Source organism: Macrosteles quadrilineatus, unplaced genomic scaffold (genome assembly GCF_028750875.1).
Source record: "Macrosteles quadrilineatus isolate MER2022 unplaced genomic scaffold, UCM_ALF_1.0 Scaffold_1__1_contigs__length_201487025, whole genome shotgun sequence".
Taxonomy (NCBI): Eukaryota; Metazoa; Arthropoda; class Insecta; order Hemiptera; family Cicadellidae; genus Macrosteles; species Macrosteles quadrilineatus.
Window position 1 is genome coordinate 133767178 of NW_026542594.1, and position 27385 is coordinate 133794562.

At 34.6% G+C, this 27385-nt stretch overlaps 1 protein-coding gene across 1 annotated transcript; it reads right to left on the reverse strand.

Moving 5' to 3' along the window:
• Nucleotides 1–407: 407 nt before the first annotated feature.
• LOC128982870 (armadillo-like helical domain-containing protein 3) lies at nucleotides 408–26352 on the reverse strand. The gene is made up of 16 exons (XM_054401923.1): nucleotides 26090–26352; nucleotides 23262–23374; nucleotides 20729–20791; nucleotides 18326–18466; nucleotides 17469–17598; nucleotides 17068–17201; nucleotides 16120–16275; nucleotides 14195–14340; nucleotides 13475–13660; nucleotides 12537–12751; nucleotides 11609–11841; nucleotides 6741–6867; nucleotides 6315–6390; nucleotides 5640–5718; nucleotides 2837–2953; nucleotides 408–678 (listed from the first exon to the last, which is right to left on the reverse strand). Exons 2-16 carry the CDS (start codon nucleotides 23358–23360, stop codon nucleotides 586–588), a joined length of 1995 nt encoding a protein of 664 aa, XP_054257898.1. The 5' UTR covers nucleotides 23361–23374; nucleotides 26090–26352; the 3' UTR covers nucleotides 408–585.
• Nucleotides 26353–27385: the final 1033 nt, after the last annotated feature.

The window sequence follows — 27385 nt, forward strand, 5'->3', positions numbered from 1 at the left end:
TGGATTTTATCTAAGTGATAATGCCGTAACCCCTAGGTCTAGGCTACCTACGCATTTTGTACCTAAGTCATATGGCCTTGCCTCTATCATGAGAGCACTGAATCAAATTCTTAATCAACTAAGATAAAAGGATTCTAAAAGGTGTAATGTGAAATAAATAACTTTTACTGAACAAACATTTTTATTTAAAACACACAACATAATTATTAACCTAACACTTTGTAGATAAATAATAATAATTAAATACTTAAAAGAATAAATCATCTTCTAGGTATCTAAACTTTGAAAATGCTAAATTTATTTAAAACGATTCAGAATCCTAAACATGCTAATTACAGCTACTTTGATGTAATAATAATAATCATTTTATAAAAAATACAGAATACTAAGATTGTTTGTTTTACCTAAAAACCGACAGGCAATTGAGTTACAATTGATATTTTGATCGAAAACATTGTTAAAAAGTTTATTAATATTGTAAAAAATCTGTTCTTTTCTGGTACAGATGGTAGAATACAATAATAATAAGTTAACACGAAATCACAAAATAAATATTAATAAGGCAACAGCATTGTCAGTTTTGGTTCATGTGATTGATGACAGTTCTTGTAGGATGACTTGCAGGTCAAGAGATGCATAGTCTATGTTCTGCCTTGTGTCGACGACTACACTTCGCACCTGTGGAACCAACCAATTGGTCACTTGTGTAATAACATGCTTAATTCAAATATAATGATTGACTGCTTACACGGCAGGAAAACCTTATCATTAGTGATGGACGAATCCAGAAATTACAAATCTCGAATCCGAATCTTTAAAAAATCAAACCTCGAATCTCGAATCTTTTAGATTTGTTCAAAAATCGAATCTTTTTGTGTGTGATTAAGAAAAATTACAGTTTAGGCTACGTTCACTCAATGAAATGTCAAGTATACCAATAATACCAATCTTGCCAATTCAAATTATGTAAATAATCAAGGTGTAGAAAATTAAATAATGCCAAAAACATAATTTTTAAAAATTGAAATTTAATAGCTGGGTTTACAAGCTGGGGAGACAAATTAAAATTAACAAATGAAAACTTGAACAAAACACAAAATTAACAAATCCCAAGTCCTTAATGAATTCTTTATTTAATTTGTGCAAGGGATAGTTATCTAATTAAGGACAAATATTTAGAAATTAATAGTCAATAACAACTCAACTAAACAAACAAAAGTAGGAACAATACACAATGAAGGAACTTAAACCGTTCAAAACATCCTCTTTGGTCAAGAGTCTGAGTCTAATGTAAAAACTGGATTACTTTTCATGGCATGACACTCGAAAGTATTGTAAAACATTAACAAATTCCTTTTAAAATGGATCAATCAACATTAAATTAAAGTACCAGAAATATTGATGAACTTTACAATTTGAGAAAATTATCATAATCTGTGGTAATACCAGCGACCAAAGAATATAATAGACTGGCATCGCGTTTAAGTCATCGAAGTAAATAAAAGAGGGTAGTAGGATGTAAACAAACCATAAACCATTGTCTTCACTCCAGCAAGGCTCAGGCATTCTCAAGGTCAAAGACCCTCGACTCACCACCCGTTTTCTATACGATGCTCAAATTGCATACACTCTGTATGATAACGAGACAAGAAAGAAGAGTCAAAAATTAATTGCGTTGCACCGTTAAAGTCGGGTACGGTACAGTATTTTCCTCAGTACATTTTTGGTTCGGCACAGACTATAACAATTAGTTACTTTCAATTATCTGTGTTGGTTAGGAGCACATAAAAAGGTTTGTCAGATGTTTGTTTAGGATTTTCATAATTTATTACTAGGGTAATGGGGCAATAAAAAACCCATCAGCAGTCCCAAAACCAAAGTCGTTGAGTCAGTAGTTTAGTTCATTAAAGTTTTATCACTTTATTCCTTTACGACTTCCATGATTTATTTAATTTAATGTTTAAAGAAAAAGTCAGAATAATAATACTGGAAAAGCAAAACAATAGAAGGGTGGGAGGGGTTGGACAATGACCTCGAAACGAGCGGGCCACAGCGAATTGTGATGGCGCGGGGGGGGAGGGGGAGGGGAGGGTGCAACCTTGAAGCTATATTTAGACTAGAGGGCTGGCTTGGGGGGATTCTAATTAGCAGGACAATGATATGATAACAGTTGTATTTTCGGGAATCCTTTGCCCGGTTTGACTTTAGATTCTCTTTTATCATGTAGAAACTTTGAATCATCAAACATATAATTTGAATTAACTACAAATATATTCAAATTAATGCCATGATTTGCATTTATAACATCAAAATACAACATTGCACAATCATGATATTTAGGTCAATGGTCTAAATTTAAATTGGAATTATATTAATTCCAATTAATATTAAAGCCAATTATATTAATTCTTTTGTATGATTTTTTATTATGATTGTTTTTATTTAGTAAATTATAATGTTGTTAACAGGTGTAATATATTCAATTGTGTTTTTATTATTATATATTACAAGACAAAATCTGAGACTTAAATTTAATTATTAGATCTTATCTTGAGTTTTAACATTGAAAGGACATAAAATCATATGTTTACGTTCACCACAAATAGTTGGCTGTTTCAAAATATTATGCAATTGCACGGGCAGACGACTGTGTCTCGAACTGACCTTGAACAGTCGTCGCATCGGCGGGTGTTTTGACTAACGCCGATTCTTATTCGGGTCGAAGTTCGAAGGATTCGAAAGTCGAATCTCGTTGACCGAATCTCAAATCCGAATATTTCCTAAAGATTCGATGGATTCGAGATTCGAGATTCGGATTCGACACATCACTACTTACCATAGAGGTGAAGAAGGCAGAATGTTGCGGGTTTTCAGAGTACCTCTCATATTGGTCAAGGCTATCCTGAAGCTTGAGTGTGAGGCTGTCGTAGTTCTTCCTCACTACTTCCAATATCTGTAAATTGTAGTTTGTAGGTTACATCACAAAGTAAAATGTTCAATACTAAAAATTGGTTTTACCTGTCAGGAATTTGAAATGCAAGTACGTTAATGAGTTAAACAGGCAGAATAATGCACAATAACGTTGAATGGTACTGCCATATTTATTTGTAACACAAGTGTTTGTAAGCTAATGATTCTTTATCAGTTTGATTAAAAAAAAATGCAATAAAAAATAAATAACACCATTCCTGCACATTCTGGGTCAAAATCCGTTACGTGACCACAACTCCATAACTTGTTATTGTTAATATGAACATTTTAAAGTGTAATAAACGTAGTTTTTCAATGACAGAGTACTTTGATGAGTAGAATGGAATCATTTTCAGGTATTTATGACGGCATTAGTGCTGATCTTATCTTATCTGACTCGGTTCGCTGAAGCATCGCCAGCAGCGGCCCACGGTAATGAATGAATGAATCACTGTTGACTTTGTTGCAACAATGAGATAACGATTAATTTTACAGGGTGTCTACTACATTCTGGATAAAAAATTCATGGACAATTCCCGTACATTTAAGGACACTTTGTCGTAACAGTTCTCGCACCAATTACCGAATATATTTTCCTGATTTGTCAAACAGTATTAATATTGTTCTTCACTGTAGTTGTACCAGAGAGAAAAGTAAGTAATAATAGACAAGAGTTAAATTTCAAAATAGAAATTTATTGAAATGAGCGAACATTTACTTCGGATAAAGCTTTAGTGTAACAGAGAAACCCAATCATCGTCTACCGCAATGGCGATAAAATCCTGAATATCTCGATCGGTCATGGAAACATTATCATATCATATCCGATCTATGTGGATTAGTTAGGTATGATTCGCCCCAGCACAACGTTAAGATCTCGGCTACTTTTGAAACAAATCTTTAATACATATATTGCACCACAGAAAACATACTACTATAACCCAGAATGCAAACCGCATGGTAAAAAGCATTAAGTGTTTTGAGAGAGCTTTGCCTGTCAATTCGTAGGCAGCGCCACCAGCGTTGCCATGCACTCAGCATAGCAACGCTGGTGGCGCTGCCTACGAATTGACAGGCAAAGCTCTCTCAAAACACTTAATGCTTTTTACCATGCGGTTGGCATTCTGGGTTATAGTAGTATGTTTTCTGTGATTGTACCTCGGTTCTCGGTAGAAAATCGGTATGGTAAGCGGCTACCAGTAAGCACAGAGAAAGATTATTGTCTTTTCATTTGCAAAGTTATTGGAATCAATTACATTTTCTTAGTATATTCTACAACTCTTTCAAAGAATAAAAATACCCAGGCCTAGACCTATAAATTATTTAGGGGGGGGGGGGGGGGGGCTATATCAACTGAGTGACAAACAATGAGGTTATAATAGCAGCAAAGTCACCATCATCATTCTAGTTCATAAGATTTAGATTGCTTAAAGCATATATCACAATAAATAAATATAGGAAACAAAAACATTAAAACCTGAACAGCCAACAATATAAGACAAAGATACAGAAAATGCAATGACATGATTTGAGACCAAGTAGGCCTGCGTTACAATTAGGCCTAATGCAAACAACAATGCTTGTGGTTTTGTCAATTGAAAGTAATATCAATAAAAAAATTTTTTAACTTACAAAATAATACTGTAGATTAGTTACAAGTTTAATATGAAACCATAAACAGTTTTATGATAGTAGGCAATGGCCAGCGGCAAATTGAATGTTTAAGAATATAAAAGTACAAGTAAGAAGTTAAATTTAACAGCCATTATAATAAAACTATTATTTCCATGATTAAATAGGTTTGGGATCTCATAATAATTACTCAAGTAAAATAATGGAAGTTGTAAAGGAATAAAAGTGATAAAACTTTTATGACCTAAGCTACTTTCACAATGGTTCTTGGAAGTACTTGACTTGACACTTGATTGTGGTGATAAAATATTAATGGTTTTGAGCTTCTAATGGTTTTTTATTGCACAATTATCCTAGTAATAAATTTATGAAAATGTAAACTAAACAAACATCTGATAAACCTTATATGTGCTCCTAACCAACTAGCGATCGATAAAATTATTGCCCATTAAAAATTTAAGGACATAGTCTGGCATTTATGAGATTTCAATTCCCGTACATTTCATGGCCAGTAAAAAATTAAGTACAATTCCCGGATTTCCCGGTTGGTAGACACCCTGATTTTAGTTCAGTTAATCGTAAAACAAATTTTAAGCTGTTCGAGAAGTTTGTTTGGGTTAGGTTATATGCTGTTATAACAGTGTCATCTAACCTAACCAGCCAAACTTTTCGAACAGCTTAAAATTTGCAGTAGTTATTCTACTATTTTGTGTGTTTTTTCAAAATTTAGCGTACGATCAAAAACCTTTACTAAATATTGTATTTTTCATTATTTATTTCCTATAAAAGGTTTCAATAAGTTATAGAAGTGTAATTGGAAAAAAATAGAGATGCGGGCACGTAACGGATTTTGATCAACATTCTGTAATAATAATGTATGTTATGAAACTGGTTTTGTCCAAATATCCAAATAATCAAGTAAATGCAGGGGTTACGAGTATAGTTATTCACTATGACTAAGCAAATCAGACAATTTTGTTCAAAGTTATTTTTTCAAACCCTGATTTACAATAATAGACCTAATGCATGTTTCTTACTTCATCTTCAGAAGGAGTTGACAAAGCTTGTCCTTCCAACCATGCATCAATCTTTGGTGTAAAGTGGTTAATAATCGCTCTGAAAAACAAAAAACGCATTAAAAAAAAACACAAAGGTTCGTTCAGTTCTACTAAACTAAAAGTTTTAATTTCTATGAAAAAACAACAAAAATCAAGCCAGTAGGCTATTCATAACTTAGATCTTGAGCAGGTGAACTAGCACAACTAGAAATACAACAACCGAGAAGGTGTATTACAATAGTAGAAAGCCAATTATTCGTAAAAGTTGGGATTGGGGATGTTGGGATACCTGAATATCTGGATAACCATTGACAGTAAAATTGATATACCCTTTTTTAATGCGAATGATAACAATAAAACTAAATTTTACAATGATTTTTTTACTGATTTTGGTTGCCTGCTGCAATTGAACCACGATCATATCTTGCTGTCTCTGCAACATTGTTAACTGTCTCTGGCAATCAAGGTAACATTCAAGAACATATCTTGTAGTCTCATTGTCAACACTGCAGATCATCTTCGCTATTGCGGCAACAGGTCAACTGACATTTCTAAAGATGAACGCTCACTATAATCTATTATTGACGTGAGGGTTACAATTTTTTTTACCCATAGGTCAAAATAAACAATGATGAAAATTTGAACTAAACTCACCTTACATTTACGAGACTATTAGTTAATAGTAAAGCTGTATCTTTGAACTCTCCATCAACTGTCGAGTACCTGAAAGCTGCAAAAGTATTTCAATACAACTGCAATATAGTACAAACACTGTCCAGGACTCCAACAAATGATTACCGTACTTATGGAATAGAATAATAAGAACTACCGTAAAATTTTGTCATTGTAGTACTATCCAAGTTGTGAGGATTGAACTTTATGACATTTATTACCTTATGGAACAAAATATTATTTGTCAAGCAAAGAAGCATTGAAATGATTTTTGTTAGATTGATCAAATCAAATCAAATCAAATCAATACAAAAACTTGACTAACCCCAAAATTTTGTTGCTACATGATTTTTATTTTGAAACTCTTGAGGGCAAACATAATTTAAACTCATTTAAGCTGATATATACCTGTAGAGTAGATGTTGTCAAATACTTGATGCATCCGAATCAGCTCATAATAGAGCTCATCATAACTGCTGGGGGAGGGCAGAAATGTGTCTCCGTATGTTATAAACAAATTGAAAATATTCACTACCTGAAACACAACACTTCTGTCACCTGTGCAAATTGTGCAAAGTTTTTCAGTTTGTAATATAGTAGATAGATGGTCTTTTAAACTGGTTTCAGCAATGAAAAAAAAAACACATTTATGCATTTGTAAACTAGGTAGTGTTCGCAGAGGCATTCATAAAATTGAGCGGAGTCATCAGGGTCCATATTATATTGTTATTGACCTTGTCCATTGAGCTACATAATTATTTCTACCAACAATTTTAAGTAAAGACAACGTTTATGTTGAGATAAATATTGGGGTAATTAGATTGGCTACACATTGTTTTCTAGTGAAGGGGAGTAAAAAAACACAGAGATATCATTTCAGACCTTTCCGGAGACCTGATTTTAGCCTACATTTTAAGTTTAAACCTTTTGAACATTTTGAGACTGGGTTGGTCATAAACTTTTTCTCAAACAGGGTGGTACAGTTTCAGCTACACTGACAACCTAGAAATCAGCCCTAACAGTTTCATATTCTACCATTTTGGCTACTGATAACTGCATAAGAGGGTTTCATGTGATGGTGATAATATAAGTGAAAGCACAAAATATAAGGCATTCTCTTAAATCTGAGACTTTCATAACTACTAAAACATAACTAACTAGCCAACTATCTTAATATACTCAGTAAAACAATTTAACATGTTTTTTTTTACAATATAAAGTTTATAGATTGACTTAAATAAATTATAATTAGACTGTATTTTGATTTTGATTAATATGAACATTTGAAAATAAAAAAAAATGTTGCAACAGTTATATCCACCGTTTAATACCATAGTTCATGTGTTACACGTTAATAATTTGTATAATCAATCGGAAAGTGATCGAAGAGAAAGATTAAGCTGCAAGTGTTGGCTTAAAATTGTTGTGCTTCCTAGTGGTCCTTGACAACATCAAATTATTTGCTAGCGGCATTTCAAACACATCATAAAATCCACAATTATTCATAGGAACCGGTGTATTGATGATATGTAAACTTTGTTAACGTGTTCAACTTTTCATTCCAACTAAAACTAACTCATACCTTATTTTTATGAAAGCTAATAATATTAAAAATTCATGTTTTTCACAAGTAAGCCTATCGCATGAAAAAAAAAACACAATATCAACTAAGACGCTATTATTTAAAAAGCTGTATGTATTACCATGTTCTGTTCCTTTAAAACCATACAAGATTCATATACCTACTAATTAGTAATTAATCAACAAACCAATTCATCGCTGACGCTAATATACGGGCTACTAAAAAGATTACATAAGCTTTTCCAAGTAAGCTTTAGAACATTTCAAACTCAACTTGAAATGTTAATTCAGTTGGATGGACCAAAAGCAAACATGTATGTTTTATTATTCAAAATGGAACTGTATCAATAAACATCCAAACCAGATGTTAAGGCTATTAGTATAAGATTCAAGCTATTGTCGTCATTTGATTATATTTATGATCCATACCGTTTCTGTTCTAATATCTGTGGAATAATGCTATCAGCTATTTCTTGATCTACTGCATTCAAAAGTCAACAGCTGATCTTATGCCTTTGTTTATGTGTCAAATACTGCTTCCATAAGGATTACATTGTAACTTTGAGGCCCGTGGGGTGGATTCCTGAGAGATTTTTTCAACGACAAATAAATTTTAGCATTCACTGATATGGTCTTTATCATCATGCAAAATTTGAAAACGATTGCTTGCTTCAGCCGTCTAGGAGGAGTTTGCGTATTACGAAATGCATAATAGTGGATTTATAAGAGCTTTGCTCGCTCCACTCAATAAATTTTACTTATAAATAACTGTGTTTTTTTCTTTCATGTTGTCACAAATACTGGAGACTGTGACAACATAGTTCCAAGGTGAATTTGATTTGTAATGTAAAAAACTTGTATTTGGGGAATAAAGTCATTATTTCATTATTTCATTATTATTTCAATTGAAGAAAGAGTCAAATAGATTAATCATGTGGAATTGGGCTGGTTTGGAAACTTATTTATACACCTATATAGATGTTGGTTTACACATTTGATTTAGATTTCTTAAGAATCAGGAGAGTATTTACTAAGATTATCCAAAAACACAAATAACATACACACACATAACAGTTAGATAGAATAAAGGGCGTTTTATGGTTTTAGGATTCTGGGGAAAGTACAACAAAAAGTACGATTTCAGACCTAGGATGTAACCATGAAGACTAAATAGGAATAGCTTCCCAATAGGAAAACATACTAAAACGGAGAACAAAAATCCACTTGTCTCAAAAGTAACTTAACCTCTTTAAAAATATGAAGGTCTAAAATGTCAGACAATTCACTTTGAATTGATTAAATGTGATTGCAATTCTCAAACTCATTCTGGTGTTGTCGCCAACCAAAACAAAGAATCATAAATAGTTTTGCATTGTGACTATTTCACCGACATTTTAAAACGGGTAAATGAAATTGTCTTCAATAGGTGCATCCAATAAACCCCATAATATTGTTTTATCCCATAGCTATAACTCTAGTTTGGATTAAATTTGGTCGATTAATACTTCGGTTTCTATATTATACATAGTTGAAAATATCAAAACATAAAGAAAGGCACTAAAAAGGTTAACTGATACTTACAAAAGAGAAAATACTGAAAATACACAAAAACAGTGCCCAATAGACAAGGGGGGACAGGCTCACAACCGATTACAAACTGTACAATGTGCAAGCTCGCATGTTACTAAAATTTAGCAAATTTAATTACTGACGCAATTCCGCAGCGCGACAACCTTGGCAGTGGACGGCTGCAAAGACAGCACAGTTATCTGCCGTTGCTGGAATCTTGAAAGTTCTCATGCTCTTCTGCACACTACTAAAAACAATGCTCGTACGGTTTTTAACCCTCCGAGCGTCACTTGTCAAAAAATCGACTCGCGACACACTTTGTGTAGTGTCACTTTTCGACACTACACAAAGTGTGTCGTGAGTCGATTTTTTGACACACGAACATCGTTTACGGCGAAGGCTCTATGACTGACTGAATCGGATTGAACTGGATCGAGTTAGGTATCGTTCTTTTTGTTAGATTCTAAGCTTTCTCCAGAGGTCTGTTTCTAAGCGCTATTCATTTTAGTTCCAAAAATATTGTAGCAGACAGCTGACGTGCGTATTTGTAAACAGCTTGGTTAACCTCGGACCGATGACTGATGTGTTTTATTACGTTTATAATTGTTTTAGTGTTAAACATCAAAAGTAGTGATATACGTGGTGCATTATAAGAAGATTTAAGTGATTTTGAAGGGCTGGTTGATGATCCTGAAGAAGAAGTAGTGATATTGATGTAAATTATCAGCCAGATTCCTAGCTATGGTTAGGCTATGCATTCTTAGCTAAACGCTATGTACTGAAATCTGTTTTTTGCCCATAACTTATTTATTTGCAAATCTACTTCCTTATATTATTATATATTTGTAATCCTCATAAAATTTAGAACAAAGTGGCTATTTTCAAATATTTATAGGCCTATAATTTATACAATTTCATTGAGCACGAACTTAATTTTTTTTTCAATTTTTCCAAAATAATTTTTTTTACCTATGAAATTTTTTTGAAACAAATATTCCTTATGTTTTATGTATGATATTGAAGCCCATGATTTTCCAAACAAAATGGTATATAGAACAGTAGAATTAACATTGTTTAAGATTCTCAGATCCGTTTTAATAAAACCTTGCAAATGCGCCAAAAATAGGCGGACATTAAGGCCTAAACTATGGACACTCGGAGGGTTAACTGGATGACAAAAACCGTGGTGTGTGGAGGAGCATTACCCAAGAAAATAGTTTAAGGCAGTTGATAGAGCACAAACATTTTACATAACACAATTAATTTGAAATTTATGTATTGCTTAATTGTAGGGGTGAAATAATACATTACTTGTGTATCCATTCCTTCTTGCCCAATGTATTCCTCAGCTAAGTGTTCATTCATTTTAGGGATGGTCGGGTCCCGAAATTTCGAGAATTTTTCGGGAAAAAAATATTCCCGATTATCGGGACGGGATTGAATTTGATTCGGGAATGTTTCGGGACGGGATTTGGTCCGATCGCCGGCGATTTTGCCGCTTCGCGAGTGCCGATGACGCCGCTATTGCGAGCGATAGGTCCGCGAACGCAGGAGACGAAGTCGTTTCGACGATTGCGCCGTGACCGCGGAGTCATACCGACGATCGCGCCGTGACCGTGAGTCATACCGACGATCGCGCCGTGACCGCGGAGACATACCAACAATCGCGCCGTGACCGTGAGTCATACCGACGATCGCGCCGTGACCGCGGAGTCATACCGACGATCACCCCGTGACCGCAGAGTCATACCGACGATCGCGCCGTGACCGTGAGTCATACCGACGATCGCACCGTGACCGCGAGTCCTTTCGACCGCGAGTCACAAGTTTCTACAGGTACCTGAAAAATTGTTACCCATTTTTTGGTTTTTATAGATCAGTGCCACAAACGGTAAAGATTGATTTTGTATGCCTTTTTTGGTAACTGCAATACTCAAGTCTTTCTTTTTATGCACAGAAAAAAATCCCGTCCCGTCCCGTCCCGAACTAAAAATTCAATCCCGTCCATCCCTAATTCATTTAAAAACCAACCTTAAAGACAACTGTATTTGTTGTTATAATTTATTTGTACGAATGTCATTAAACTTAAAAGGATTAAAGTTTTCACTTGATGAAGAATAAGTTACCTGTAAACCTAACAGAAATATGTTCATTTTCTTGGCTAGATGGTTCTCATTAGCCAGGATGAACTTGAGCAGAGTGATGAGAGCCGTCCAGAGCTCCTTCCACTGATACATAAGTCTAACTCTACATCTCTTCTGGTAACACAACACTCTGTGTACAACTCCCACACACTGCAAGTACAGCTCCAAGGACAGCTTCTTCATCATGTGGCTCATGATAAACTCAACCAGAAGGTCTAAAACATGATAGAAATTACTCAAAACAATACAAGACAATTTTGTTTTTACTTGTTTCAATCCACAATATATTTTTTAGCTTATAGTTACATCACATCAATAACTGAGAGGATTTGTGCCTTGAGTGTTTGTAACTTCAGTTTGAAAGGTCAGGAGAAGGATTCAACAGCAAAGGCCAAGGTGGCATAACTGATAAATAGCTTTGACTATTCAACTAGACATCCCATGTCCATATTAAAGTTGTCACCAGTTTTAGATGTAAAATAAGCAAAGTTCAAATTTAAATTTTAGACACAAGCGCACTCTAGTAGCTCATTCCACTATATCTTTTGTATAAAACATTTTTTTACACGGTCCATAAAAACAAAATTGATGTGAGCCACCAACAGATTATTCTGATCTAAATCACTGATTTCTGTTGAACTTTCTTACCAAGTCAACTTCCAAGTGACCAACCAAGTGAACTTTCTTACTACTACTTTTTTAGTAAAACAATTTTGACAGCTGGTCCATATAGATGGTGTCTACACAGTATCCAATAGTCATAATTAACGTGTCATAGTCATAGGTAATGTGATAATTGAAAAGGTATTAGCATTATTTTGTATCCTAACAGGCCTCATAATAATTACATCGGTTTTTACCAAAGAAACGTTTAAGAGGCCTGGTACAATGTTGACTATGTGCAACTCACCCATGAGGGTGTTGGCGAGAGGTTGTGCTCCCTTCTCAGGTACAAATTTGCGATGTCTCATAGGCATGCGGTGGAGTTGTACTTTGAACACTAGGTTGACATCATGCATCAGAGAGTTGGCGTATTGGTCCTCAGAGATGCACGTCAGTATGATGAAACACAGCTTCACATTGTTCACACTGGCTTCTGACTTGGTGTCTTGCATTACTATGGAACTGATTAACAGGTACAAATGTAAGTTAAAAAGCTATATCTTGATATGAACATAAAAAAAAAAAACTCTGAACCAAATGCGAGTGCCTAATAATTTGAACTATTAATATATAGATGCTTCTGCCCTTTAGTAATGTGATAACTGTGTTCTTTACAATGACGTGTTATTGCTTAATATTTCTTATGAGAATGCTCTAATATTGACTAGGCCATAGATGATTTTTTTGTTTCCTTCACTTACTGTTTATATGTTTGCAAACAGCTTACCTTACACTATTGCAGTATTTTGGATTTATAATCAGTTAATTTTGCATTTAGAATGCATCGATAACACTAATACTTGTGAATATTAACTAACTGGGTCGTTTTGATCATACATAAAACATCAATAAAAGATACAAATAAACTTTATCTTTTGTTATAGAATTCCAGAAGTTAATTATTAAGACAAACAATTGAAGTCTGGTCTGAAATGGAAAAAAAAAACAAAAGGTTGAGAAATAAGGTAATTTGTTCTAAGCACCCAAAGAGAAGGTAGTCAAAAAAGTTTTTTGGCTGGTCTGTCAGGGAACAAAGACATTTAAGAAAATTTGTGCAAAAGCTTAAAAGGTAGACCATTTAAGTTCTAAATGTCCTAAGAGAAAGGATAGGAAAAGAAAGTTTCTTAGCCTGGTCTGTAAAGGAAAACTAGAAAAACTGAGTTGTTCAACCAAACGTAGGCTTACCAGTATTGCAGGAAGGTGACTAGAAGGTTGGAGGGTTGTGGTACCTCCAGTGGTTCACCTGCTGTGATGGTGTTGGAGGGGGAGGGGGGAGTGCTGGTCTCTGTCTGTGAGTGAGTCAGAGTAGTTACGAAGTTGCGGTTGAGATGCACAGCTTCATACAACGCTAGCAGCAGGCCATTGTTAGCTCTAGATACAACATGTAAATAATGTTGCCATAATTGACTTGAAATGTTGACTTATACATCGTCTGTTGTGGTTTAAAAGATAACTAAACCAATTGAAAAATAATATATATATATATATATTTATTACCCTAACCCTTTATTGTCAAACAATTTATTGTAAAATCAAAAATATAAGAAAATGTATTGTAATAATATACTGACAGGTGGTCTTAAAATACCCAAAAAGTAATGATATTACAGCCAGGAGCTTGTCAATTAAGCGTGGACTACAACCTTGTCCATTGCCTTGTACTTCTGTGATTACTTGATGTCTACAGTCTATTAAGTGATGCAATGTTCACAATTCTTTTAAGATGTTCTGAAAGCTCTTTCAGGAAGCTCAAAGATGCTTTGCCAGAAGGGCCAGTATTTTCCCACCTGTTACTTAATGTTCGACATGACTGATATTCCTATCACCCAGTCTAGATAGTTCATTTGAGTCAGAGGCACCAGCCAGAACTGGAATGTGACTTGCAGGATTTATTGTGCCTCTGACCTGATCTGCTGGGTCCTGGTCTCCAGGTCATCAGAGATGAACATGTTGCCCACCATAGAGGACAGGGAGGACAACCAGCTGCCTTGCGGCTCACTTTGCTGTACAGTGAAGTGATGGCAGAACTCTCCTAGTGACCACGTGATCACCTGCCACAAGTATCATTAGTTTTAATTGATTTCTTTTATTACTAAAGGTATGCGTGCCTCAGACTTTCAATCCAGCCGAGCCCGAGCTTGAGCCTCGAGCTGGTATCTCGAGCTTTTTTAAATAATGAATTTTGCCATATAATCAGTTCTGTTGTGAACAGAGAAGGAAAAAGTCATCTTAAGAATAAACAGGTTTGATTATTATGAATTCTGCTAGTTTGTTCTTAAATTTATCAATATTATTTACATACTTAATTATTTCTGGTAAATAAAAAGAACATGTCTATCCCAAATATGTAGTTTTTTCTTGTAAAATTTTAATATATAATGAGTTGGGATTGTTTCTCATTTATGTCTTGTAATATACAAAGTGTTCTCCTTTGGCGGATTGATCATATTTTAGTTAAAGAATAACTTCTATGGCTCTTATTTTGTTAGAACACTGTTTGAATTTATTTACCGAGTTGCTCCAATAAGACATGATCCAAAACTGATGTGAGAGTAAATGTATGAAAATTAAATATGGCGTACTGTTTTCAATCCACAGTATAATGTCATAGACTCCAGACATCATCATTGTCTTCTGTCTTTGCGGTATCGCCATCGTCGTCATTTACAATGTCAGCAAACACATATTTAAAAAAAATTTTTTTACTTAGTGCTAGGCTCAGCTCGGCTCGAAAATCGAGCTGTTTGCACACCTCTAGTTAATTCACAAGTCTCCTAAAAGTTTGTTGATAAATAAGGTTATCCTCTTGCAAAACTATAAAGGCTGCTCTTACTTAGCAAAAGAATTATCCATATGGGATTTAAGAATAAAACATGAAACTAATAACACTATGGCAAAGCTATATTTGTTTTTTGGAGCGAGCTGGTCTATTGGTTAGAGCACAGAACTTTATTCCCTGAGGTCCTGGGTTCGAATCCCACCAAATCCCCAATTAATTTTATCTAAGAGAAATTGCCGCAACCCTTAGGCCTAGCCTGAAGTAGGATGTGAAAAACAATCCAGGGCTTGTGCCTAGTGTCTTAGGAGAAAAAAAAGCTAGGCCTATATTTGTTTTACAAGAACAGTTACTGCACTTTTTATGGTTTAAAATGACATTTGTGAGTTTTATAAAATACAAAGAAACAATAAAATAAGTCATGTGCTCAGATTCTGAAACAAATGTGCAAGCTTAACGTATGTTTCCAACTAGAACCAGCTTCCATTATCATCTAGCTTCCAATCAATAATTATGAATAAAGAATCAGCAGATCTCAGCCAGTGATAGACACAAGGCACCACAACTGCCCGTGCTCTATTATTTGAAACGTTCATTACCTCTGTTGCTGTTGAATGAAAAACTATACAACCAACATCTTAAGGTTTTTTACATTAATTCTGTAAACATTTTATCTTGCTTTGGCATTTTATAAAGTAAAAAATACTTTTTACCATGTACAGTAGAAATCCACAAGGATAGATCAATTAGTGACAGACCACATAACGTAATAAAAAAATCTGGGTGGTAAAATTTGTTAATAAAAAAATTCATAAAAACGACTCTACACTTCAACATAGACTTGCCACTTGATGTACACATTTGGCACAAATAGGAAATATGTGACAGCTGCAAACTGCAGCAAACCTAATTTTTCTAGTTGATTTTTTTCTGGTGGAAGTGATCCAGATAATTAATTGGCGAGATGGATCATTGGAGTATGTGTAATTGGATTTCTACTGTAGTTTCTCAACAACTTAAAAACCCAGTAACAGTAAGACTTGTGGCATTTTACCTGACCGTATCCATTCAGGGCTAACTCATCATCTAGGATAGAAAGTTTGACAATGTATGGATTAGCTGCCTCGTGTTTACGATAGTTGATAAGTAATGTCAACAATGAAACCACATCATGTCCATGAGCAACTCTGCTGTTTGTACTGCAAAGCAACTGAAAAGTACACATGGTAGTAATAGCTGAATTTTAGGGGAAAATTATTGTTTATCAAGGATTTGTATGTTCTACTCTTTTATACTGACCACACAAATTATTGTAGCTTAGTTCACTGGAAAAATTCTCATATTTGAAAAATAGTCATGCAACAGACAGTTTTGTATTTGTGAAACACTGTTATCTACAAAAACTATTGGTAAGTAAGTACTGTTTTTAAAATAAATGTATTTAAAATGGACATGCAGTTTATAGTGGATTCAAACGTGTAATTATCACACAGCTATGCACATTAAGTGATTGATAGGACTCTGGCCCAGAAAGCAGAGGGCCTTCACTCAAATGTTTGGCAATTGGCAAAACTCTGGCCCAGGATTTTAAAGCAGAACACTTACTCAAATGTCCCTTGTTGATTGGCACAACTCTGAGCCAAACTTCTAAAGCAGAAGGCTTTTAATAAAATGATTCATTCATTGATAGATTGAAAAGTATTAAATAATGACTACTAAGTCTGGTTTTTCAATTGTGTGTCTGTTTATTTCACACTTCCTCCAAAATTTCTTAAATTAAATCCTGGTCTGGTTTAATAGATACCTGACAATCTTACTGATCATAAATTTGTATTAATAAGGAATAACATGTTACAAAAGCCATCACTGGTCCAAAAATAACTGAACACGTTAGTCATTACCTAAAACACATACTTTTTAAACATTAATCACAATGTTCTACTGAAGTTTTCGAAGATAAAAACTGCAAAATTGAAATTGAAATAAAGGTAAAAAAACCTACTTGTATCAGAGTTTCAAAAATACTGTTCATCATAACATACTCCAACAAAAAATTTGTCGATACGTTGTCTGCTCCAGTTACAAGAATCAGTAGTAGTTTCAGACACAGGTTTTTCAGACTGGAGGGACTTTCTCCTGTAACAGTAGAGATAAAATTTTACCTTTTGGCTAAAAGTTAATTTAAATAATAAATAATACCCCCGCCGCAACAAACCTGCAGACTAAGCGAATTTCAACTTGTCTGATTACATTTTTACTAAAATATATCCATATGCCTATTTTTATTACTGTATATGGTTTTTGTGGATAGTTATAAAACAAATGGATAGTTATAAAAAGAATGAAAGTTTCATAAATTGGTTTGAAGTCACCTTGTTTTATAAATCAATAAAATACACTCACCACTCAGTATTGAATTGCAATGATTTAACAACTGCTGCATTCGTTTCTCAGCAGCGTGGATACCCATTAATAAATTCATGGCATCATTTTGACACTTTCTGTAAGTGCTATTTACAATTGCACACAGTGTCTGAAAAAAATAATAATATGAGCATATTTTTGCTAAAGTAAAACCTTGGTAAAACTAAGCAAATAATAAAGTAATGTATATAAACAACAATGCTAAAATGCATATTAGCTCATTGGTAATGAATATAAAGAAAGCAGGGATGTCAACTTGTGAGCTTGTTTTGTTCCTAAAGAGCAAATTTCAATAGGCCTACTTTTAATTTGGTTTAGTTAAAAAAAAACACCCTGAAGTTAGTCACAAAGTACCCAAAAGAACATTACACTGAATCATTTTATTTACATTTTTTAAGGAAATGCAGTTTAGTTTAACTATAGAAGAGCAAAGCTAAAAAAATAAGATAATTTCATAGGGTTATCCTAGGAAAACTACATGTTTCATATCTAACCTTTTGTTTTGTGATGTAGACCTTTGAAACAAGACAGACATGAAACCTAGCCACATTACCAAACACAGTTACTCCAAGGTAAACTGATAACAATATGCTGATTAACTGACCTGTATGTAATGAACTTCAGTCAGTCAAAAAAGGTATGTACAAGACTTGGGCTAAACCTGACATATCTAGCCTGCTGCGGGAAGAGAAGATTTATTTTACTTTTCTATTTCTTGTTAGGTTCTAAGCCAATAGTATTTTCAATTAAGGAGTTTCGAAAAACTTTTAAAAGAAAGCAGTCCAACCCATCAAATTCTAGTCTAAGAGAGGTTTAATACAATACAGAGAGCCTACCTGTAATGCATGCACCACTCTGATGCTGTGTTGATGTCCCAAGGTTTCAATGCACTGGTCGAACAGTACATGCAGATTGTCTTGTATCAAAACTAGTTGTTCGCCGCTCATTTTCTGCATTTCCATTTCAAAGTAGCTTATCTACAAATACGTAATTAACTAAGGTAACAATCATCAAGCCTTCAGATCTTTTTGAGCTGAAAGAATATTGAGTAGGAAACATGTAGGCTACAGTATCTAATTTATATATGTTTATCAGACAAAATAGTCGTTTTTCAAGGGGATTTTATTGCACTGATGTTATGTATTAAGATACATAACATACATAACAATTTAAAACTACAATTTAAATAGCTTTAATACAAGTAACTTTTTTTGTTGTCTCCGAGTTTGATGAATTCAACTGAATTCTCAACTTGAAAGTTATAGTGTTTGACTAAATAATATACCTATTCAATAATACATAATCAAATAATAATCAAACATAAAATTTATTAATTACAGGGAGATATATAGCAAGGCCACACAAAAAAAAACAGGCCGTAATGCTCATCAAGCATGACGTCACGATAAAAGACGGCAATGACGTAATTAAGATTATATTTTTGTTTTCCATGAAAATATTAAAACAAGCAGCTGATCACAAACGGCAAAAATATGTCATTGCCGTCTTCTATCGTGACGTCATGCTAGACGAGCATTACGGCCTGTTTTTTTAGTGTGGCCTTGTAATTAAGTCAACGTAATTACATCAAATAGAACTGAATTAGTCCTACTATCAGGACCGTTTTAGACCCTGTCAGCGCTCAAGGCACAACTAATATAGGTCTACATACCAATAATAAACAGGGTTTTCATAAAATAATGGTGGGGTTTTAACTGTCTGTGAAACTATTATAAGATGAATTAAATATTTCATATTGGTACCCCTGCATCCGGTAGCTCAAACAGTTTTGTTTACATTAATTAAAACAGCTGTGTTGATTTTTGTGCTAATCGACAACCTACTTATTCTTTTAAATAAACTTAAAGTTCTATTTCCTTTACAAACATGTTTTCCGTCAAGAAAGGGCTAAGTGTGTGATGTAATTAAGTGAACTAAATTCAATGACCCTAGTAAAACGGGCATTTAGGATATGTCTAAAACATAGTTTATTCTCAAAAATTTGAAATTTGGCCCATCTAATTGAGTTAGAGATGAAGTTGTAATGAGATAAATGTTGCACAACGTGTGGGCTGAAATAGATCATCGTCTAGACGTATGTACAGCAAGAAATGGTGGCCATATTGAAGTTTATTAGCTATGTATAAAATCTTTTTAAAGGCAGGAATTCAACAAAATAAATAGGTTTTTGTTTCTTTTCTCGTTTTCTTTTTATTTCATAATTAAACCCCACCACTATTTTATGGAAACTCTGTATATACAGCACCCCAGGCAATATATAACAGGGTGTTCACCGACCAAGAAAACCGGGAAATCTGCAAATTATGTTTGAGTTTTTTTTTACCGGGAATTATGCGTGAATTTTGTATTTCTACCTGGAATTTTCAATAATTGAATAATTTAATTATTTACGGCAATCGCGCATCACAACAGTTACGTTTCCATGACCGTGGAGACGGTAATATGTCTATTGTCTACACACTGCCACGAGGGATGATCATAATTTTGCCGAGATTGCAGAAGTTGATGATAATGTTTAAACAACCGCGGGATATGATCATGATTTAGCTGCGATCATGATGATGATATCTAGAGAGCCACGATGGATGTTTAGAATATTGCCATGTTCACGGAAGATAACGATAATGTCCATACAACCGCAGGAAACAGTCAGATTTTTTCCGCGATCGCGGAAGACGATGACAATCTCCACACAACTGCGAGATATGATTAACATTTTGCCGCAATCGTGAGAGACGATTACTATGTGCAGTGTCCACACGACCGCGGGGACAATATAATTTTTTTTTGACGACTGTGAGGGATGATATGTTACCGTGATCGCGCAAAACAATGATTATGTTCACTTGACCGCGGTAAAAAATCAGAATTTTGCCTCATTTGTGGTAGACAATGATAATCTCTTCACGACCGCGGGATATGTTCATATATTGCTTTAATTATGGAAGACGATAATTATGCCTACATGACCGCGGTAGACAATTACGATGTTTACACAGCCTAGAGGGATAAGTTTACCGCAATCTCATGCAAATACAACGACCAATTTGTCCAATATTTTCAAATTTTTTGGCGCACCCCAAAAAAGCTAATTGCCTTGCGCCCTAGGGACTTGTCTCCCATGCCTATTCAGTAAATTGGCCCTGCCTAATAAAACAAAGACAAAGGCCCTAAGAAACAATCTCTCTCAATTGCACATGGATGTATCATTCACTTACCTTAGGTTTGAGAAGAAATAATTCATCCCACACATTAGGATTAGCCCTGGTTAGATCTTCTCCCTGGAAATTTTTTTTCAAGTTTGTTTACAAAATACCTCAAACAAAATATTGGAATAGGAATATACAATTGAGTATCAACTAAAGGCAATATCAATGACATAAGTAGTCTTTATTTTCTTAATTGCTTAGTTTGTTGATTTTTATCGCAGTAAAAATAAGAAGATAAGTAAGGTAAATGCTAAAATGCATGTAGGAAAATTGAGCCAGAATTAAAAATTCAAGCTTGGAACCTACACAAAACTGTTACTCGACCCTTTGTTTTTGAAGACGTGATTAGCGAATGGATCTAAAAGGCTAGGAGGCTTATAAGTAATTGAATTACAAAAAAAAAAAAAACAATATTGAGGGTCTGAGTGCTAGACTTGTTTACTTCGGGTGAAAATGTTGACCAAATGTCTTGACCCAAAAGCAGGTCAGGTAAAAACGGGTTGCATTGGAATGTATTGGTTTAGAGATAATATTAATTGTCATACTATAGATAACATAAAGGGTTCAGCAAATGTAGAAAAATCTATAACAACAAACGAAACTGCCCTTGCCAACCACCAAATCATGAGCGTTCCCTACTGCCATGGGGAAATAGTAGACATCTACCGGACACCATACCAGCTGGGGTTTCAATGAGTTAATATAGGCTAGGCTATATTTTGTCACTTATTAGTTGATTATAAAATTTAGATCATTGCCTGAAAAATATCTCTTAACACATTCGCTGCAGCGGGTCCACCAGTGAGGGAGAGCGCCTTTGTTTGTTTGGATGCTTGGTGTGGTTCAGCCAAGGCTGGTGTGGTACAATAAGACTGGTTTGTTGCCACATTATAGGCCTACCCAGAGATTGTACGTATTCCTCCGCCTAGGCAGGTGCGGAAGATATTTGTACATATACAAATAATATTTATATATACAGTCAAAATACTAAAACAATAACGTTTAAACTTAGGGTCCACCATGGCCTTGTATCGCACAACCCGCAGAAATGTAGTGGCGTGGCAGATTAGAACGCTAGGGCAGCTTATGCTATTTTTAGCTCACAGTGCGGGGGTCCACCGGTGACTGATAAAACTTTTACCAAAAAAATCAACAATTATTAGTCTTGGTCATGACTTTTTTTAACCACTGAATCTCAACTTTGACTTAAAAGTAAGATAAAAAAAAAAATTTTAGGCCTACATTTGTTATTGCTCTGAACAAAAAGCCTGGTTTACATGGGTCGAGTATGGCAGGCGAGTTGTTCGGCCCAGTTACTAGGTTGATTTGTTTAACTTGCCCAATCAATACTTGACTAGACTGTCCACACGCATCCCTATTTCTCAGAGGGACAGTGTAACTTAGGCACAGAGAAGTAATTTTTATTACTTCTCTGTGGTGTAGGATATTTTGTATACCAGCATTCTTGTTCAATGTTGTTTGAGTTTAAAATGGCATGTCAAGAGTTTAATGCTGAATTTATCACTGATTTAGATTATTAGACTGAATTACCACTTAAATCCAGAGGTTGCTTAAAAGCTTTTTTGCAACTAACTTTTAAACGGTAAACAAATTAATCGACCAAAGTAGAAGGTGATATTCTGAAAGAGAATTAAATTTGTTACAAATTACTATAATGCATTTCTTGAAAATACTGATTAGGCTAATGGCAGCCAAAAGCTGCCTCCAAATAAAAAATTTGAAAACACCGGTTTCAATGTACTCCTGATAGAAAACATGTTTAGGGAGTGAGCTTTGTAACGACCCATTGATTAATAGATCCAGTACAGTAGAACTGTAGATCTTTAGTGGTACAAAGATTTTTAAAACTAAATTTAATAAGAGGAGAAATTACATACAGCAAGACAATGCAACACAGGACCAACTGTTCCTAACTGAACCATTGAGCAAGCATTGAGTGTCGAGTGAGTAGACCTACAGCATTGACTAGGCCTATATAACAATAGTGTTTACATAGTCAAGCCTACACTGAACTAACCTCAGTACAATAAGTACTGACTCACCCAGCGACCATGGAATAACTCAACTTAATCACTCGACTTGCTCTAAACTGACCTCTTTTTACCAACTCGCCTGCATGTCTACAACAAGCGAGTGGCAACTCGCATACCGTACTGAATCGCCTGCCGTACTCGACCCGTGCAAACAAGGCTAAATTTTCTGCAGCGAATGTGTTAAATCTGTCTGGATTAACCAGATCTAACCAATCAAACATCACCAAAAGGCCCTCTATTTTTATGCCTGCTATTTTAATGTTTAAAACAGGTACATTTAGCATTTAGATGAGCGGGATATTCCTGTACTGTACTCAATCAATATGCAATCTACTTAAAGATAGAAAAGCTAAGTAGGTATGTAAGTTACTTTCTCTGTTAAATTTGAAATTTATTCAAACACCTAATTGTTTTGATACACAATATAAAAATAGTTGTTTAACTTACAGTAGCACTTATCCAGTACTGTACCTATTTGTAAAACTTACCCTGAAAAACGACTCGTAAATTTGAACAACTTTTTCTTTTAACTGTCTTTTGGACCCAGATCCACTTCTTTTGCGAGATGCCATTTCCACAACAACCATTTGATCCGTTGAAACTTATGGAAAACACACAACATTAATTTATAACCATGTTCATAATGAAACCTTAGGGTTGGTTAACTTTTAAATTCCTAGTTTACCTACTAATGTTCCACGCTTGCCTGAAATAATCAAGTGAGGTAAGTATCTCACAGTTAGTGCATGATGAAGAACATATTTTTTATAATGAATTTCACCCAGACTTAAACCCAAGCAAGGTCTCAAGATATAGCCTATCACTAACAAAATAGAACTAGAATGTTCTGAGTAAAAATAATTTATAAATAAAAATACTTTTTAAAATGCCACGTTTTTAAACGCACTAAAAAGTATAAAATAATTTATAAATATGTTGAGAGAATAAATCCTTGTAAGATTTAAAACAAAAAACGTGAGGCGCATGCTAATTTACAATTAATTTTACCTATTGAACTATTATGATCTATTGCATGCGCCCCACGTTTTTCGTTTATTACAAGTAGGCTATTTATTCTCTCAACATATTTATAAATTAATTTATACTTTTTAGTGCATTAAAAACGTGGCATTTTAACACTAATACCGAAACCCTACCAAGACTGACGTTAACCGAAACCCCCGGTCTCTGTGAGACTCCATTAGAAAAATAATGGACCTCGCTTAGACACACACAAACCGAAACCCTCGGCCTGTGAGACCCCCCTTTAAAATGCACCAACGATGATGGGCTTCTGAGACGGGCATGTTATGAACAGACAACCTGTCAAGGTTACGGCACCCATGCAAAATGAAATGGAATCTCCCAAGTAAACAGTGTTGCCAACATGCATTTTTGAAAATTCCTGTGGGCCTGTCAGACCAGGATTTTGGTATTAGTGTTAAAAAGTATTTTTATTTTTAAATCTTACTAATATTATAAATGTGAAAGTTTGTGTGTTTGTTTGTTTGAAGTTCAATCACACTTTAACTACTGGACGGATTGGGCTGAAACTTGGCATGATGATAGCTCACATTCTCGATTAATAGGCATATTAATGCTAGGTGATGTATTGTGAAAATTATTTCTAGCCCTATAGCTATTTTAAACAGAACCCGCCCTACAGACTTTTTGTGACACTGGAATAGCTTAGCATTATTCAGACCTCTAAGAAAATCTTTTATAGGTAGTTAAACTTAGCTCTTTAAAAGAGAAAGAAGCTTATAGAATATTGGTTTTTAATTTGAAACAGTTTTTAGTAGGCCTATGAAAAACACAAAGCAAAATGTTTTATAACTTAACTGGGCACATTTTAGAAACACAGAGGATACGCGTCCGGTAACCAGACGTGGATTAGGCATCCGGTAGTGACGTCACCGGGTTGTGGGGTCCCGGAACGCCATTACCACAACGATACGATGTTCGGCCAGCGTTGTTCGTGGTGTAGTGGATAGAGTGCTCAGCTGATATCCAAGAGGTCCCTGGTTTGAAACCCATCGGTTTCTATAACTTTTTGTCACAGATTTTGCTTTGAATGTAATTTCTTCTTAACTGTACATCTTTTGTTAGAATTTTTCGCATTTATAATTTTATGTTATGAAGAGAATTGAACCTTCATTTGATTTTTTTCATCATCAGCAAGTTTGGTTGGTCAGGTTAGGTTATGACAGTAACTGCCGGACGCCTAATCCACGTCCGGTTACCGGACACCTATCCTCTGCGTTTTAGAAATCACAGAATTAACTTATGGTTTTGCATGTTGTGATCGGTAAAGAGTTAGGCTAAATTTTTCATTATTTAGTTCTTCTGTAAACTTAAATAGTCTAAATATGTATCAAAGAGTAATAAACATTTAAGGAAGAAAATCAAGAGTCATAATTTGGCTAAAATGAGGAACGTAATCCAAATTACCTTAAACATATAAAAAACTAATTAGACCATTTGCATATTAGTTTGAGGTCAGCACAACGTAATGTATAACTTGTACATACAGTAGGCCTACCAATTTATCAATAGCAAAACAAAAAATATGTTCAAGTAAATCTTACTTGGGGTACAGTATGTAGATTTCTCGGCTGCACTTTACTTTACGTCCTACACTCATTCGAATGAAAATATCCTTTAGGCCTATTCGATTTTTTCATTCGATATATCGTTTGGTTAGTTAGGTAAGGTTAACCTAACCTAAATTTATATATATGATATATCGAATGAAACAATCGATCAATCGATATATCGATCGATATTTTCATTCGAATGAGTGTAGGACCTAAAGGAGTGATGGGCGATACGGACGCGTATCGCGACTCAGCGATACGAATCGGAAAAAAATATCGTATTGCATCGAGCGTCTGTATCGCGATACGCGAATTGCATCGTCAAAAATATCGAAATCGTTTCCCCCCTCCCCTACCTAACCTAGAAACTACCAATTTAATAACATACATATAATTAATAAGGAATGTCAAACTAACATAAGCTAACTTGATATCTAGACACTAAAATGATTTAAGGATGAAAAATCTAGCCTACACTAAACTCAATCTCTGGTTATCTCTTATGATTCGAGAAATTACAGTAAGGAGCTTAATAGGCATATATGAAATACTTGTGATATCTACTGTATTAAACACTTAAGAAGTTACTTTAGCTCCACCCAGCCACTCTCTCCTCCATGTACAATCTTGGGCTTTACCCTTAATTAGGTTAGGTTTGGTTGGGTTATCACATTTACAAATTAAGTCACATTTACAACTAGACTTTTATATGCACTTACATTTTTTACTTTACACAATCTGTTAGTACATTTCTCTAAATGGCCACAATGCACTAGTTAATAGCCTATGCAAGAAATATTGCATTTCAACAGACAACAGCTTTCCAATCTTTGCGCACTGACGTAACTCTATAACATGTTTAAAAAGTATATTATATTTTGTTTGACAAATAGTAAGATACAAAATTGAAATGATACTTCTCTTGGACGTGTAAATTTGACAATTGAATTTGAGGTTAACTTAACTACTACATTGCCGATGATGACAGTTCAAAGGAGAACGAGTACGGAGTACAAGAACAAGAACAAGAACAGAGAAGAGAACAGACTAACAGACTACAAAACAGTGATAGCAGTCACAGTGTTTACATTCTCATTGATAACAAAAAATATACTAAAAAAATCAAAGACTTTGGAATACTTGTTAAAATGTATTGGTACTGTATTAAAACGTAGATTCTATCTCAATGTAAATTTTAATACAAATATAGTTAAATTTATAAAGATTAAAATATTGTAAATGGTTTATTATTAATTTTACTGTAGAAAATGTCAATGAAAACAAGCCTGTAGTAGAGTGAACATTTTGAAACGTACGTTTTAATGTCCCTGGCCTTTTACTTCGTAGATACTGTATTTGTAGTATATTATTATGTGTTTTAATATTTTTGGGACGGGGGCAACATGTAACAAACATTTATTTGGCTTTAAGTAGGTTCTAGGTATTTTTTCGTATTTTAAAAGTCTCAAAATTCACGACCATCATGTGTCCCTAGAGTACATTTTTCAACTTTCACGCTGTTTTAGACTAATTATTCATGCTGAAATATATAAAGCCATTTGTATGTTATCAATTAATAGTTATTAAACTTACAAAAAAGGAGGATATAATAATTTTGTTTTCATTACAAACTGACTACCATGATAAAATAGGTCTGTCCCTAGATTTGACGTCCCGACCATAATAGCAAAATTTTTAACTTTGGAACACGACAGTGGCAATCCTGGCTGCGATAACGTTGGACACAGACCTGGGTTTGTTTGTCACATAACTTTAGATCAGCTCAACGTGTGACCAAAGCCCTCAGGGCTCGCGCCACTTCTGGCATTCAATTTCTTTATGACCTAGACTGCATCCCGCGGTCAAGCTCTTGCTTCTTTGCGTGGAGAATACCCTGGACAAAATGTGACATACATGTCCAATTGATTGTCCTCTCCTCACCTTCCGTCATCATCAGAATGGCCGTGTCCACCGACAACTGCCCTACATGTTGTTGAGCCTCCAGGCGGGAACCT

Coding starts and splice junctions, on each gene's coding strand:
- LOC128982870 (XM_054401923.1), bottom strand. CDS start 23,360: ATGGTTGTTGTGGAAATGGCATCTCGCAAAAGAAGTGGATCTGGGTCC. Junction 18,467..20,728: donor TATTTCTTCTCAAACCTAAG/GTAAGTGAATGA, acceptor ACGTATTTGTAG/ATAAGCTACTTTGAAATGGA. Junction 12,752..13,474: donor GTCACCTTCCTGCAATACTG/GTAAGCCTACGT, acceptor CCTGTTAATCAG/TTCCATAGTAATGCAAGACA.